Source organism: Nipponia nippon, unplaced genomic scaffold (genome assembly GCF_047370975.1).
Source record: "Nipponia nippon isolate SJK-2023a ecotype South Korea unplaced genomic scaffold, ASM4737097v1 scaffold_4, whole genome shotgun sequence".
In the NCBI taxonomy this organism is placed as follows: domain Eukaryota; kingdom Metazoa; phylum Chordata; class Aves; order Pelecaniformes; family Threskiornithidae; genus Nipponia; species Nipponia nippon.
The window spans coordinates 126403561-126420987 of record NW_028262358.1 but is presented as its reverse complement, the minus strand read 5'-3'; the positions used below and the strand labels follow the sequence as shown (position 1 = coordinate 126420987).

Below are 17427 nucleotides of genomic sequence, written 5' to 3'. Positions count from 1 at the left end.
TCCCCCCAGGTCCAGGAAAAGATAAATACCCCAGTCCTTCTTTGGAATAAGCAAGTATAGAGAGAAGAAGCCTCTTCCCATGAACTTCTGCAGAATCTACTAGATGAAGTAACCTTTCCTAACCGAATTCTGAAAGCGGGATCCTTGAAGAGGGATGAGCCCGGACCTCGGTAAGAGGCAGGTACTAACAGGGGTATGGTGACCACAGATCTACCATGTATTTGCTGCCTCTGAGTCCCCATGATGCCTGACAGCAGATGACACTTGGAAGTGAGATGATTTCAGCTTTCTACAGATATGTTCTGGCCTGGTCTAGTGCCATTCCACACTTCTGCGAGCGTCTCGCCTCTGAGGAAGAGCAGACTGTGGACAAAGAATGATGCAATGATCGTTTTGCAGAATGAGGTCGCTTCTTTGGTGTTCATTCCATGTTTATTCCAACTTCTTTTCTTAGCCTTTGCTGAGACAGTATCTGTAAAGTGTATGTGCTATAGAGGTCTTCATCCCGAGTTACCTCAGTGCAGCCTTTGAATCGCTGAGGAAACGGCTTATTTATCAGAGTACAGAAAGGTTCTGTGCTTTTAAATGGGAAGTCACCTACAGTTACTTGCATGTTTTTCAAAATACGAGCTGCTTGCAATCAACCGGCACGTTGTTCGCTAATAACTGTGACCAAGGATCAGCCCCAATGGCTGAAGTAGCCTGTCTTGACATTTTTGTTACCATCCAGGCTTTCCTGATGATCCCACTCAGCTCCCTTCTACAGATCTATGAGGTCTGAGTTAGCAAATGATAATTGATTCTCACGAGGAACTTTTTGAGCAAGCCTTGGTAGCTGACAATTGCAGGCTGCGTCGAGGCAGATGACATGCCGTATGTCCAAACAGGTCTCATTTCTCAAATCCGTATTTCTGAATTATCTTTGGTCTACCTGATCTTGTCTTGGACAACAGGCAGCAACAGAGACCTTGCTCCTTCATAAATACAAAAATGCTCCAAGCCAAAGGGTGTTGCTGATTCTAAAGCCCCGTTGCTGATTCTATCATGTCCTTAGTAGTCAAAATACTAATCTTGGTAGCACTGCTGAAAAGCTATTTATGTTTCCCTTGATCACTGCAGTTTCTACATCCAGTATTTCTGGGATTCTTGTGGTCAACTCCAGACCTATGCATATCCTTGCCTACATCAGAGAAGAGAAAGATTTCTTTTGTTGCATGCCTTTGGGACAGTCTCTGCTCACAAGAGGTATGCGGATCCCTGCAACTCACACAAGCAGAAGAATATAGAATCATGGAATCGTTAAGGTTGGAAAGGACCTCTGAGACCATCAAGTCCAACCGTCAACCCAACTGCCTGGTCCACCTCTAAACCATGGCCCTAAGCACCACATCCACACGGTTTTTGACCACTTCCAGGGACTGCGGTTGCCCCGCTTCCCTGGGCAGGCTGTTCCAAGGCCTGAGCACTCTCGCCGTGAAGAAATTTTTCCTAATATCTCATCTAAACCTGCCCTGGCACAACTTGAGCCCGTTTCCTCTTGTCCTGTTGCTTGCTACCTGGGAACACCAAATTGGGCTCAGATTTGACAGGTACAGTTCTGGTCATCCCACATCAAAAAGAAATGTTGAAAGAAGAGGCACTGATAAGGACAAAGGGTGTGATCCAAATTACAGATTACACCTTCTGTGCAACAAAAAACTAAGCAGACAAGGCCTCTTAGGCTAGAAGCAGGTGGGATATATACAACCTTCAACAGCATGAAGAACGTGTATTTTAGAACAAAAAAGGAAGAGCTTTCTTAAACAAACAGGTCATAATTGTAGAACTCACTTGTGGATGCTGGATTTACGAAGCAGCAGTCTCTCTACAGACTGCACATCATGAAGTGAACTGATGAGTGCTGCAAGATGGGAGCAAGGGCAAAAACCAAGAGAAAAATTTGACTGACTTGACTTAATGACTTGCTGCTTACAATCCTAGCTAAGCATCTGCTACTTGTCATCGTGGGTGACAGGATACAATATCAGCATGAAATTCTTGTACCCTTAAAACCCCTGACAATGTAGAGGTCTTGTCGTAATCTAATTAATGTTTACCTTCAACACTACTTTACCTGCTCATACCTGCTTACCATAAGCTGTTGATTTTCTTTCCCTTCATTATCCCATCCAAAAATGTGGTTCTGCTATTCCTTATCTCAGCAGTGTATCATAAGGTCTACGTGGCCAAGAAAACAAGTTGAAGGGTCAGGTCGTAATATCCAGCCCTCTTCTTACTTTGGATTAGTGCTTGCTATGGTATTTTCCTAGCATTTTCTGTGGCGTCCCCCTTCTCAGGTTAAGGGAATAGGTAGGCTCGGTCCTGCCCACAGAAGAACAGAAGCATAGCTGGCAGATTATGATCTGAAAGGCGTATCCTGAATGAGTTTCTGGATGTTGACATGGGAAAAAAAAAAAAGTGTTTCCTTAGGTAAAAAGCACTTAAGGATCGATACTGGTACTTGGTGGTAAAGCCAATACTTGTTTCATCTTCTTATTTGCTCTTTTAGTAGTAAAGTATTTGTTCCCGTGTGCTTGAACTAAACCAGCAACTGAAAAGTGTATCTGTGGAGGATTGCTCCACCTCCTCCATCAGAGACCATCCTCCAGAATATTCAGTGCTAAGCTTATATTTCGCATGAGTCTGCCTCCTGCTATTTCGCAAAGCAAGAAACACAGAGACACTTGCTGTGCATCATCTTGACTCAAGTTTCACTCTGTCCTCTTCTTCCAGATCACACGTGAATTTTATAGATAACACAGTGGACACAATCTGAGAAAGAAAGAACTCTCAGCGTGGAAAGGAGCAGAGGAATGAATAGTTCCCGGGACCACGTTACTCCGTGGGACAAAAAGGCACCCATCCCACCCACTGACCGGCACAGAAACTAATCACGTACTGGAAAGAGGTGAAACGCTGGTGAGCCAGAACACGCCAGGACGGCATCAGGAAGCTCTCCCTACCAGACAGGTGAGATGGTCTTGATGACTGTGGAATTAGAGATTTTTTAAATATGAATTATCCAGTTTGGATTAAGAAAATGGAAAAAGCTGGTTAAACAAAGAAGTAGATATTAAGGAACTAGGTGATCACTGCCCAAATTAAGTGTTGCTCCTGAGTCAGAACTGACAGCGGGTCGTACCGGTCCATTCTGCAATACCTTTACGCAAGAGGATGAGGAGGCTGCAGGAGAACCTGGCAGACATTGCTACTCAGGCAGTGTCTCAAGCTTGTGTGCACAGAGGACACGCGTGCCTAGAGCAGGATCTTCTCTGGTAGATTTGAGGATGATTGTTGTCTGCACTACAGCGAACAAACTTGGACCCCAAACAGAGGCTAAAAGCAGAGACAATGCAAAAGACCTTGCCCACAAGGTTGCTTGCAACCCAATAAACAAGAAGATGTTGTGGGTCATGTGCTTAAGGACTGCCTACATGAATACTCTGTAAAACACTGGCTTTGGGAACTGTCTGCTTTCTCAGCCCCTTCGCTTCTAACTCAGCAAAAGGCATATTGCACAGAATAAGGTGCGTTTTGTAGAATCATAGTACAGCCCAGGTTGGAAGGGACCCCACAAGATCATCTGGTCCAGCCTTTCGTGGGAAAGGCAGCCTAGATAAGGTTATCTAGCGCCTTGTCCAACTGCATCTTGAAAACCTCCAGTGATGGGGACCCTACCACATCCCATGTCTGAAGTCATGCAGCGTACTGCATGTCGTGTAGTGTTTGTAGATCTACATGGGATGATTTATAGACACCGTTGGAAATAATTTTAACATAGCCGGTTCAAACCTGAATACACAACTGATTTTTTTTTTGTCTTGGAAAGTAGAAGGAAAGTACATGGATCTTTGCCTAGTTCTGTTTGAGGGACTGCTGCTGAAAACGAGGGATCTGGCTTGCCCCTTGAGTACCACCTTGTCACTAAAATAGCGACATTCAGTTCCTCGTTCCCCGCAGGGAACATTCATTCATTCACAGCTTTGGACAAGCGAAGTCTCCAGTGACCCACCTTGCTATTCTCCCTAGCATATCTTAACAAGAAAGAAAAGCGCAAATACATGATTCAACTAGTTTTTTGCATGTTTACATGCGTACATCCATACAATAATTTACATATATATAACTAAGTAAATGTAAACCCAAATTCAACTCAAACCTAAATGCCTCCAGTAGACATGGGCAACTTGAAAGAGCTTTGGCAGCTCAGCTGTGTTTGGCGTGGAGAACAAGCGCTAACAACGGCAACGCAGAACACTCGTTATGTGAAATGTCTCCAGCAGACCAGAACAATCCCTTCTGGCAGAGGAGCCTATGATACAACAAGACCAGCCTTTCTCAGAACAGCTTTGGAAGCAATGCTCTATTTAAAAAGAAAAACAAAAATCTCTGTAGCACTCTTTAGATATTCTTCAGTCATATGCAAGTAATAACATCTATTCCAATAAAAGAAAACCACTCCGGAGAGAACAAAATGAAGCACTGCAAACAATTCCTTATATTATGAATGCTGCATACACGCTCTGAAGTGGGAGCGTTCTCTGAAATCTATTAGAAGAGCCCTAGTGATACAAAATCCCTGCTCTGTATTTTTTTACCTCTCACGGAAATAAACAACCAGTATTGCAAGGCACACGTACCTTTTTGTTGGGGTGGGTGCTCCAGAGGACATGTGGGTCACCATGGTGTCATTCATGTTACTCAGAGGCCGAGGAGGACTAAAATAGAAATATTTTTTCCAGTTAGTGATGTAAAAAAAACCAAAAAGGAAACAAAACCCACGCTGGGGAAAGGACATCACCGTGCTCTGTGAGATCAGGCCAAAGAGCAGCAGCAGAAACGGCTCCGCACAAAGACACCTGAAGAGCTTCGTCTGCTCTAGTCCAGCCGCGTTTCACAACTCGTGCGTTGCGCGCAAACGAAGATCAGACCGACATCTGCGATTACATACCCGCCCTTGGGCATCGGCGAGTAGCTCAAGCACATGTAGCAACCATTCAAACCAGGGCAATTATTTGAAATGTTTAAAGAAATTAAGCAAAGATTTATTATAACGAGCAATCATTTATACAACCACCACATAACACCACCTGGTTTTTACTTTAATAAGTTAAAGTTAGTTGGAAAAAACCAAATTGATAGAGCCTCACCTTCCTTACTGCCCTATAAAATACAACTACGGATGATGCTCCCAGTATTTGCGTTTTAAACCCTGACAGTCTCCCCGTGCCGCAGTGCCGCGGCCGCCCCGGCTTCGTGTGCTCGTGGCTGGGCAGGGAGGGGGGGACAGGAGCCCACGCGGGCCGTCCCTCCCCAGACCGCTCTGCCGCTAAACGCAAGCCCCTGGGGGAGAGGGACTGCAGCAGCCACTCTCACACCATCAGTATTTGCCTACGTTTACCCTCCAGGGAGATCCAAATACATCCATCGCCCTTTAAAACGAGACTTGCAAAAACGCGCGGGGCTGGCTGTGCACAGACAGAAGCTCAATTTGCACGTTAGACACTGCAGGACTGGTGCAGATCCTAACGGAGAAAAACGCCACGTACTTTCCTCCGCATTTTCTTGGAACATGGATTAAGTTCTTCACAGGTTTGGATTTGCCATCATCTCAGCATTCACTTTCAGTAAGGTTTACTGCAGATAATACTGAAATTAATTCTTGCCGGCTTCAGCTTTCTGCAGTACAACGGTGCGGACGGCGTTTGCAGCTTTTGCCTTCCCTGCCGTTCCCAGCGCAGCTGCACGGAGCCTGCTCCTCCTTCGGATGTGTGAACACTGGGAATTGCCTTCAGACTCATGAGCTTACTTCATTCAACAATTTTCAGAGCCCCGTAATCCGGAGAATCAAACAACCATTAAAAAAAATCAGCTGGCTGTCAAACATATAAAATCACAAGGAATATAACCCCTGCACGTCCTACTGCATTCCTTCCCCACGCAGGATTTGAGTGCAAAAGCACTTCAGTTCTCAGTCCTGGTTTGCCCAGAAATAATTATGCTGCATGTTTAATGTTAATGGTGCTCTAAATATAACATTATTCCATGAAACGATTTGGTCGTAAGGTATTTAATGAGTGTGCTCCTTTGGAAAAGGAACTTCTTACTGTACAAAAAAGCAGAAACAGGATTCTAAGGTGCTGGAAAGCGACAGAGGTGCCACGCCGCGGTGCCTTTGGGAGCCATTAATTTTGCTAGGGAACGTCCAAATGCGTCCTGGGGTAACGAGCGGCTCATTAACAGGGCGTTCCCTCCCCCCCTTTAGCTCCCTACTTACTTCTTCCTGACCGAACGCGAGGAAAGCTCTGTCCCCATCCACGCTGCACATCTCTCCGTTTTCCCTGAAGATTCCCTTGCCGGCCTCGCGTCCTCCCGCCGCGCACACCATAAAGCTGCGTGCGGCTGCGAGAGAAACGGCCACGACAAGGAGCAGCTTTTGCAACCCAAACCGCATTTTCCAGCAACAGCTCGTTTCACGGTTTCTGTGTGCGTTAGCTGGGTTTTTAGTTCGGGAGGGACGGACGCTTTCCTTAAATGCTGCTCTTTTAGCCACGACAAATACACCTCAGTATTCCTAATAATTTTAGGGTAAGTGGATTTAATCACACGGGACTGCATTCCCGTGGCGGGGATAAAGCAAGCTCGCAGCAGACGGGGCTGGGACACCGGAGCACCAAACCGCACAGGAGGGCACGTTTTCCATTATCCCACGGAAGCTCCCCTACCTGGGTCTACTACTCTGAGTGAAGGGTAATTCTTTATTTTATTACCGTATTGCTTTTATATGCCTCTTCTCATAAGAAAGTGGATGTAATTCACCATTTGCGATCTGGTTTTAGTATCATTATGAGACATTTCCACAAGCTCATTCCAGTTCTGCAAATACCAGTGTCCTCAGTTTTCCAGCTAAATCCTTGCTAACAGTGATAAAAGCAAAGAAAGAAATCAAATATGAACATCTGGTTAAAAGATTTCTAATAGCACAATTCTGTCTTCCTTATTACGTACCATAAAGCCTTGCCCAGTCCAGAGAATTTCTTGAGGCCATTTATACAATTTCAGGGAATATCTTCCCAAAGAACTGTAACTCTGCCAAGACGGCGCTATATTTTCTTGCATAGCCGTGACAGAGAAACCGTGGTGTTTGTGAAACCAGGAGGATGCTGTAACCGCGTACACGAGCCCACGGCAGTACTAAGAGCTGCTTTTATGGCCTGGGACTTTCAGTGCGGGTCAACCTTATTTCACCCAAACTCCTAGTTTAAAAGGAACATAACTGAATTCCCCTTCCGAGATGCTCATGAGGGCTGGCATCTGCTACAGCCTATCAACATAACAGAAGAAAAGACAAATATTCCCGAATCAGCTAGCGAGGAGAGATTTTCCTGCCTCGATAATCTCACCAGAAAACGTAACTAGCCAGACACCTGAGGCAGGAGAAACCTCCAGACCATCGCTGGCAGAGAAACTCAAGATGGAGCGGGGCCAGAGGAGGCCACCAAAATGGTCAGAGGCTGGAGCAGCCCTGCTGGGGAGAAAGGCTGAGAGAGCTGGGGGGGTTCAGCCTGGAGAGGAGGAGGCTGCGGGCAGAGCTGATTGCGGCCTCTCCGTGCTTAACGGGGGCTTAGAAGAAAGGTGGAGGGGGACTTTTTACAAGGGCCTGTAGTGACAGGACAAGGGGTGATGGCTTTAAACTGAAAGAGGGGAGATTAAGATCAGATATTAAGAAGTTCTTCTTCACCATGAGGGCGGTGAGGCACTGGCACAGGCTGCCCAGAGAAGCTGCGGATGCCCCATCCCTGGCAGTGCTCAAGGCCAGGCTGGACGGGGCTTTGAGCACCCTGGTCTGGTGGAAGGCGTCCCTGCCATGGCAGGCGGTTGGAACCAGATGATCTTGAAGGCCCCTTCCAACCCAACCCATCCTGTGATTCTACGAAGATGCACTCAGAAGAAGTAACTACTCTCCCACCCGCAACGTAGCTAGATATTAAACCAACTAAGGGACTTCGACGTACATCAAGAACAGCTTACAACTTTCCTTCAAAACTTCTTCTGTTTTGTTAGGTTAAATTTTTCAGGTTTAACTCTTCTGGCATTGAAGGTGTATTTAATCAGCCTAGGGTGCTCTTGGGAAGAAAAGCACCTAAAAATAAGCAGTGAAAGAAGAGAAATCTTTCAGATACCTGGGAGCTGGGACAAACGTAGCAGCCATAGAAGCTGAGAAATCAAACTCCTTAAATTCTCTTTTTTTGCGACGCTTACAAAAAGTGACATTAGCCAAGCAGCTGGGAGGTCAGAGATCAGCCTGTGCCAGAGAGCATAAATCAAGGCACCCGCAATCTGAATTCCCATTCCACACGTGAGGCCCAAGGTCCATATTTCGTAAACTTTTAGCAGCTTGAAAAACATGGCAGTGTCCTTTGCAAAACTAAAATGCTTATTTTACTGAGTACGTTGCTGGTTAGCACTGAAGTAGGTGCTAACTCGTTCAGTCACGATGCCTGAAACGCTATCGCTCCCAGTGCCACCAGACCCAGAAATAACGGAGGCAACAGCAGCATTGCAGGCTCAGAGCCAGGGCAAGGACGCGTCTTGGCAACCGCACTGGGGAGAAGCATCTCAGGATGGGGGTGCTCCTTCGGCCAGGGGCGCGCAGAGGACAACCCACAGCTTTGGGTATTCTGGTATCGCGCTCTCCTCGCCTTTAATTTATTCAGACTCTAACCAGGGCCTGTACACTTCCACGCACCGCAGCATCGTATCGCAGGGGCAGATGCTACCGGAACACAAAGAAATAGTAGAGATTTGTGGAGGGCTTGGAAACGGGGATCATGAGCGTCCTCTGCACTCAGCACAAATTTGGGAAGGAAGGAATAAAGACTTGAGAGAACAACGCAGGTGTGCCATCACTTAGGAGCCATTTTAAGCAATTTACTCACCCACATAATTTTTTTTTTACACTAACGTCATAAAGTTAATTCTGAAGCTAAAATACCTTAAATTGTCTTTACGGCAGGTATCGCAAGTTTGAACTTTCCAGCTCTAGCACTTGTTGATCTTCCTTTATTTTTACAAAACATATTTACGCATGAATATTACCTCTGCCTCTTCCGTCATGACCAACTCCCTCTCTAAGTGTCCAGTTTTGGCTACTACTGGAAACAAGATATTGGGCTAAAGAGCTTTTTGGTCTAATCCAGGATGGATGATATTATCTTCTTAGATTTCCCCATCATCTTCCTAAACATGTCAACAAGCTTTTATGGGTAATTGCCATAATTCTAATAAAATCAGCAAACATCTTGGCTTCTGTCGCTAGTATTTACTCTTATTAACTACTGTCTCCTACCTGTAGTAAAACCTATGAGACCCAGATGTAACTGAAGTTGCTGTCACATCTGTTCCCAGTAACCTTGTCTAAATAGGAGAGTAATCTTGTCTAAAATTGAGAAATAAGAAACAGATTAGTCACTGCTATTTTGTGTCAACAGTTTTTCTAAGCCAGAAAATCAATCATTATGCATTCTGAAGAAAAGCACAATGACGTCTAGGTCTAATTACTTGCCTGTTTTCTTTCAGACTTGGTTGATGAAGGTCCAGAACAAAACCAGGACAATTCTGAGACCTCAGAAGTCTAAAACCTCAATAAATAAAAGGAACTAAGTCTTGAGACTTTTCTCTGTGCTGGACAATCACCCTGTAAAGGGTCCTTCACAAAAAAGCAACAGTAAACAAAATGTACCAAACCGCCTTCTGCTCTGAACAGTCCTCCTACCTGAGACTGCTGACGGGCAGCAAAGCACCGTGATTTATTTGCCTCCATCAGAGCACAGAGACTCGGAAAATGCAGAGCTCAGGAAAAGCAATCTATACTTGAGGGTTAAGGGTTGTCACAGCAGCCAATTAAAAAAAAAAAAGGAAAAAAGAAAAAAAGAAAAAAGAAAAAAAGAAAAAAGGAAGAAAAAAGGAAGAAAAAGAAAAAAAAATATAAAATAAAAAATAAAAAATAAAAAATAAAAAATAAAAAAGAAAAAAGAAAAAGAAAAAAGAAAAAGAAAAAAGAAAAAAGAAAGAAAAAAAAAAGAAAAAAGGAAGAAGACAAGAAAGAACGAATGCTCCATCAGTCAGATCTGGAATTGATGAGCCTGAAGTCGGTGACTGACACCTGAAATTCTGAAATTTGGAAAACGTCAGGCAGGACAATTAAGTAGGGTCTGAAGGGTCCCCTGCCAGGGATGGGTTTCAAGCAGTGGAAGTTAAAACTGCATCCGTGTCAAGAGTGTAACAGGTAACATTTCCCACCTTCAGTCGATGTTTTGTGTGCAAGAACCAGCGTGTATATCACATATAACAAAAAAAGACAGTATTTTTCAGGTGCACTGATTAGCACTGTAATAAATATCAGGATTTGTTTAATTATCATCATATTATAATGCCTGCAACTGAGCTACTTTTTAATTAGGGATGGATTTAATGGGGATCATGCAATAGTTTGGGTCGGAAGGGACCTCTGAAGGCCATCTAGTGCCATGCCCTGCAATGAGCAGGGACACCTTCAACCAGACGATGCTGATGACAACTGCACGGTATCTGTCAGGCCTTCTTGTTATTCTTTTCTAAAACTGTAGCGGTTGCATTTATACAGATACAAACGGACCAGCTGCATATTTGCTAACTTTATAGCTGAGTTTTGCTCTATAACCTGAAGAGTTCTCAACCGGGGAGCCTGTACGACACGTCCTGTCAGTGGTTTTGGCCCTGCTCGGGAGCCCCGCTCACAGTCCAGGCTGTGCTTCTCCGCGCAAAGGCGACTACACAGCGTTACAGCTAAAGCCGGACCAACACGCGACGGTGGGCACAGCCCAGAGGCAGACAGATACATTAGATATACGGAACTGAAAAAGCACACTGACGTTACGTCACACTACAGAGAGGGGCTGACCATAGTCGTCTACTACTACTACTACTACTACTACTACTACTACTACTACTATTATTATTATTATTATTATTATTATTATTATTATTATTATTATTATTATTATTATTATTATTTTACAGGCATGCTGACGGACTTTTAAGATGAGATGTAAAGGCAAACAGGTAGTTTTGTGTATGTTTGTAGGTAAAGGTTAACCTAAACCACTTCTAGGTGCCAGGCAGGCTGGCATCACGGGTAGCAGACACGGTAGTCAAGACCTTGCTATCATAAGGGAGATTTGCATGACGTCAAACAGAGGGATTGTACAAAGGAATAGCAACCAAATCCATAGGGAATCCTAGTTCCATTTATTAACTGAAAAACCCCACCATAAATGATAAATAATGGATGATGAAACGCAGTTGCATAAAACTGTAAAAGTAAAACCACCCCAGCAGGACAGTCGGTTCACTCTTCTCAGATAAGGTGTCAACTGGAAAAAGCAGTACGGTGAGATTGATTCCTTTTTCTGGGAACTTCATTATTCCTCGTAGAGCAGCTTAGGAAGCACAAGCCACTACAAGTCATTAGAATTGTCTGTTCCTAACAACACCTGCACTAGGAACGCTTTTTTGCTTAGCCCTTCCCTCCAGGTGAGAGAGACATTGACTATGAAGCGCGACCCGATTTAACGGAATTCTGGCTTTCTGCTGAAAAGCATTTTCACGGAAGCAAAGGAATGCCTTAACAGCTATCTGCAAGTCCGGCGGGAGGCTCCCACGAACAGCCATGTCAAAACGAAGCTCTTTCTGTCATAGCGTATCAGGAAGGACTGAAAGCAACAGAAGCGTGACCTGCTTGTCTCACATCGTATTCCTGGAAGAGCTGTGCCAATGCATCTTGATACCAGCACAGTAACGTTACCGGCTCTGTCTTAGCTTTGGGTCTCAGGAGAGACCAAAAAGACTCCTCCAAAGAACGGCCGCGACTGAAGTTACCTACAGCAAGTACCACCCCATCTGTTAGCCGGGCCACCCCGTGCTCCCAGAAAGACAAATGCTCTGACGGTTTGAAGTGACAGGAGCAAGGTTGTGGCCCCCAAACATGTTCTTTCTTTCCTGTTATGACAGCTGATTTAATAGAAGAGGTTACCTCACTTACTGCTCTCTGCAACGGCCTGAAAGGAGGCTGGAGCCGGGGGGGTCGGTCTCTTCTCCCCAGGAACAAGCGATGGGACGAGAGGGAACGGCCTCAAGCTGCGCCAGGGCAGGGTTAGGTTGGATATTAGGGAAAACTCCTTCCCCCAAAGGGCTGTCAGGCCCTGGCCCAGGCTGCCCGGGGCGGGGGCTGAGTCCCCATCGCTGGGGGGATTTAAAAGCCGGGGAGATGTGGTGCTGAGGGACATGGGTTAGCGGTGGCCTTGGCAGCGCTGGGTTAATGGTTGGACTCGATGATCTTAAGGGTCTTTTCCAACCTAAACGATTCCATGATTCTATGAACTGCATCCACATCTGAGGCCACGTCGCTGAGGACGCTACACCAGTTTATCATACTAACAAGAGCTCAGGCCAAATTTCAATAATCCTGGACTCGTACCTACTGCTATCACAACCCCCTGCCCTCACAACCTAAATGCTGCGCGTATGAGCACACTGTGGCATGCTACATCCAGGATCGTGTGCATGTGAAACTTATTTTTCCCAAGAACATCACCTGAAATCTCAAAGCGCAGACATGGGCAGAGCCCATTCTCCTGCCCCTGTCTCCCTCCCTTATTTTGCAAGCTTAGTGCTAACGCTGATGGGCAGGTACATCACTGTTCTTACAGCACCGCCGGCTCGAGCCATGCTAGGACTCGTGCTACGCTGCGCCGTGGCAGAGAACGCTCCCTTTCCACGGGGTCCTCTGCAGCACCGCTCTTTGCTTGTTAATGCACTTGGCCGAGGGACTTCAGGACCAGCGCTCCTCCCTCGTACCTGCTTCACGCAACGCCAAACCGCAGGTGATCCACCGCTGCTTATCCTGACTTAATGATGGTCCTGCTGTTGCAGAAGGACTGAGAAAAGACCCAGCGATGTGAGGAGCAGCATTTCAGCAGCAATTTCTGGTCACTGGCAGGCGGGGACGGCTCCTGAAGGGGAGCTCACAGGGTGCAGACACGTATTACAGCTGCAGTTACTTCGGGTCTGTGCCCGGGGACCAGAAGGTCTAGCCCAGGCTGGCTCGAAAAGGCAGTCTAACGTGGAAGGATCCCATCGCAACACCAACCTGGAAGAGGCGATGGCAATTCTGGTACCGTTGCAAGAAGAGAGAGTGTTTTACAGAGACGTACGAAGAGATTACCTTGCCCCTTCATTACCTGGATGCAAATAAGGATGAGGCAATATCACTTCCAAAGCAGGCTGATATCAGCACCAGGAGCTGGCTATCACATCGCTGCTAATTTGTGCACATCAGCGTGGTGACTGCATCTCAGCTGGTGCTGTTACAGTACTGATTTATGAGAAACCATAACCTTTAACTTGTGCATTTCACAGAACAGGTAATGTGTTTTCGATACTCGGGAATTTGCTGGTTTGTTTGCCAGAAGGTGCATGCGCACGTTTCATTCAGAAAGGCTGTCGTGCTGTCGTTGCGCACAGACTGGTAGGTTCACCAACACCAGTAAAGGCATTATTACGCGTGACGCTGGGATGAGACGTCATTTGTTTTACTGGGAGAACACGGACGTTACTCACACCAAAGGTGATGAGTGGGTTGCCTGTGCTTCCTGTTATTCCAGCAGGTCTTGTTTGTCTGTAAGATGACGAGATACAGGATCTATTGCTACTGTTTTGTTTTTAAGCTTCCTTTCCGGCCAATCTTACTCCGTAACAATCCAAAAGCCAAAGGAGGACATACTCTTGCAGGTTAGCCTATAAAGGAGATGGACTCCTCCTTTTGCTGGTTGACTGAAGACCCTACCAAGCAGTGGCGAAGGAAGACAGATACAGAGACAAACACTTGAAATGCACCTTGCCCGAGAATCTCACCTCTCCTCCGGTTTGAAGTCTTCCCATCTGTCACAAATAAGAGAAGATTTGGTACACGTTCGGTGCAGTACAAGGACACTGGGTTGCTCTAAGGAGGAATGTCTCTCCCCTACCTGGTACGATGCCAGGCACTGCCACAGGACAAAAAGGCACAAGACACAAGCATGAAAAGAAAGCGTATCCTGGCCATCGAGGTCTAGTGCTAGCAACCACACGAGTCTACTCACTCTGGCAAAGCGATCATTGGGTCTAAATGACCAAAAGGAAGGGTGGCGTGGGGGGAGAAGGTCCAAGGGAGCAAGGAAAGGGTGAGCTTCCTCCCTCACTGAAAGAGGATAAAGCCATTTTACTGTATGCAAAATGCTCTACGAGGATGATATGGATAACACAATTGAAATCCCCCCCCCCCCCTTACATTGCAAATTCTCAAAAAATAATAATAAAAATGGGAGATACCACTTACTGAGTTAAAGATTTAGACCCCGCTCCAGCATGCCTCATTTTCGGACTGTTCCTACAGTTCCTGTCCCACAAATCTTCGAGAACATAGTTTGATGGCCTGATCCAGAGCCAGTTTGGCCCCACTTATATTAGTAAATGAAACGGTGCCAGGGAGTCTTCCAATATCCCGGAATGGGATCATCTGCATGGTTAAATTGTTAGCAGACCCTAGCGCAGTTTTGGCCTGAGTCAAACAGCTCTCTCCCAAACAATTCCTGGGAGTAGTCTGGGAGTTACCAGGAGCCAGGAATGACTCCCAGTAAGCAGTTCAGATGTGGGCAGGCTCTTTTGGAAGGTAAGAAAGATTAATAGCATGGATGTGACGGTTCAGAGCCAGCTGGCTTCACTGGCAAAGAATGGTCCCAGGCACGTTCAAATGAACAGTATTTGCAGCGCTATGACTTGATCGAGGGCTTATTGCTTTCACTTTGCATCTTCAGTTTTTCCTCTGATATCAAAGCCGCACCGCATTTAATCAGAAATCTGCCAGAGGATGGTTTTGATCAGCAGCAACGATCCAGGCAAAGCCCTCGCACCAGCGGTAGCAGACAGGGAACTGACAGCCGCGAGTTCACCGATGATTTCTGGCACTGCTTGATCACCCTGCCCCCAGCATCTCGAAGCTGGTTCCTGCAACTCGGCATTTCCGATGACAGAATCGTTGGGGTTGGAAGGGACCTCTTGAGAGGACCTAGTCCCACCTCCCTGCCCAAGCTGGATCAGCCACAGCAGGCTGCCCAGTCAGGTTCCTAATATCTCCAAGGATGGAGACTCCACCACCCCCCTGAGCAACCTCTGCCAGCGTTCACCTGCCCTCACATACTGCATCCAAAATCAGGCAGCCTTTCCTTTCTACATCAGAGGTTTTGAGCAGTCTGGTCTGGGATGATCTGCAGAAACAGAGCAGTCTGCACCAAGGTACTCGCCAACATCAAAGGAGCTGGACTCGACGATCCTTGTGGGTCCCTTCCAACTTGAGATATTCTGCGATTAGGAACCTACACACGCTCAGGAAGCAAGTGGCGAGCAAGCAGCTGGGAAGAGCAGAACATGCAAGGTTCACGCACTTCATAACGGCCCTTCGGGCCTGACTTTACACGAGCACTGGCTATTATCTTTCCCAAATAGGTGTAGGGGAAAGAATGTCTAAAAGTGAAAGCTTTAACCCATGCTAGGCAAGAGAAGAGAGTTTCAATGAACACCCGGATATGTATTTCAGAGCTTTGTGTGCAAATGGCCAGGGCTCCGGGGCGGAGAGGGTACATAACGTGGGCTAACTGTGCAATATAGGCCTTCATTAAATTACAAGAGGAGGGCTGGCATGAGCAGACAGGGATATTGTGGAATGCCGCGGGATACTGAAGCTCCAGCAGTAGTCCACAGAGCTACAGTTGAACAGGATCAGGTAAAACCAGTTTCCGACCTCTTTCTTAAACACTGTCCTGGCTGTTGCACTCTATGTGCCTGAGGAGTTCAGCAATTACCTGGAAGCCTTCTGGAGGTTAGTTGGGTCAGATGCCTACTTGCTGTGAAATCCATCAGCTCCGACGTTAGCAGGTCATGCCATACACTCGATAACAACGAGACGGGGGAGTTTTCTGTCCAGCGTTCGCTCTACTCAACAAATTTATTCTACTATTTAAGAGGGTAATTCTTTTACTGTTATTTGCTGTATGAACTCTTATCCTCTAATTACTCAAAAACTATCATTAAGTAGGCGGAAATGAAAGAATTACTTCTTTTGTACAGTGTATTTTATACAACCAAAACCATAAATAAGGCCCATTATTTATTATTCAAATCTAAATAACGATCTCCTGCTGCCTTTTCCCTCTGCCTACATGCCTGAGTAAGTAGATATAAGATCAATACATCTATTCAATAGGAGGCACTGAAGGCAGACGAGTGAAGAAAAGGAAGACCTATTTACAAATGCAATAGGTGATAACGAAAAATCAAAGTTCACAACCGAAAGCAAAGGAAGAGGTGCTAGAATTACCCTTTTTCACAGAATTAACGGACTGGGGACACAAACAGCCTTCGTCTTGGGAAAATGACTGCGAAGGGCAGGCGGGTGCATGGCAGCCAGCTAAGGCAGCGTCCCTGGCGAGATGCTGGAGCAGAACAGCCACGTGCAACAACCACGTGCGAAAGCAGAGAGCCGTTTCTGGGAACCGAGGGGTTTCTGTTGCATTTGGCTCCGCAGGAGTACTAATGGAATTACATTCAATTTTAGGAACTGCCGCTCAAGAGGGAGGCCGAAAAGCAGGGATGGTTCAGCAAAGAAACACGGGAAGAACGAAAAGCTGGAAAACACGCTTTTCACAGCGAGAATCGTACCTCCAAACCTCCTATTTAGCAGACAATTACGCGGTGATTTGATGGCAACCTACACATTAATTTGATTTATTTCTAATAACACCAAACCGCAGTACACAAGCAAAGACGTAACGAAATCCAAAGAGCAGAAGCTGCCGCGACCGGAGTGCAACAAAGCGCACGAGCCGCCCCGCGGCCGCGCACCGGCTTGGCGCCGGGAACCGCAATGCCTCTTGTGAAATACCTGATTCTTTTTCCTTTGCACAGGAAGCAATTCCAAGAAATCTTTTGATCTCTGTTGTATTTGTGGTTCAGATTAAATGCCTGCGATGATTTACTTGGACTTCACGAATGCTGAATTAGGAACTAATTGCAGTAACATCTGTGTATATATTCTGAGCTCTTTTGCCCAAAAATGTGAGGGAAAAGCCTCACAGCAGGAAAAGTTTTGGAAACATTTGCTTGCCTTCTATATATGTGATTTCTTACAACGACTGAGGACAAATCTATGCCACAAAGCCCCATCAGACACCAATGTAAGAATCAGCAGCCAAATGCAAGAGGCGAAACGTGCAATTTCCAGCTGGCGCGGCGGCAGGCGGCTGAGGCCCGGGT

At 46.2% G+C, this 17427-nt stretch overlaps 1 protein-coding gene across 15 annotated transcripts in view; it reads right to left on the bottom strand.

Annotated features, from left to right (window-relative positions):
- DTNB (dystrobrevin beta) overlaps positions 1-17427 on the bottom strand; it is a 218462-nt gene that overhangs the window by 111130 nt on the left and 89905 nt on the right. For 14 of the 15 annotated variants that reach the window (XM_087776264.1, XM_087776265.1, XM_087776268.1 and 11 more), the window contains one exon: positions 4680-4757. The exons of the other annotated variant lie outside the window; for it this stretch is intronic. In XM_087776264.1, the coding sequence (XP_087632390.1) occupies positions 4680-4757 (78 nt within the window). The remainder of the gene's footprint in view (positions 1-4679; positions 4758-17427) is intronic. 15 annotated transcript variants of the gene reach the window in all.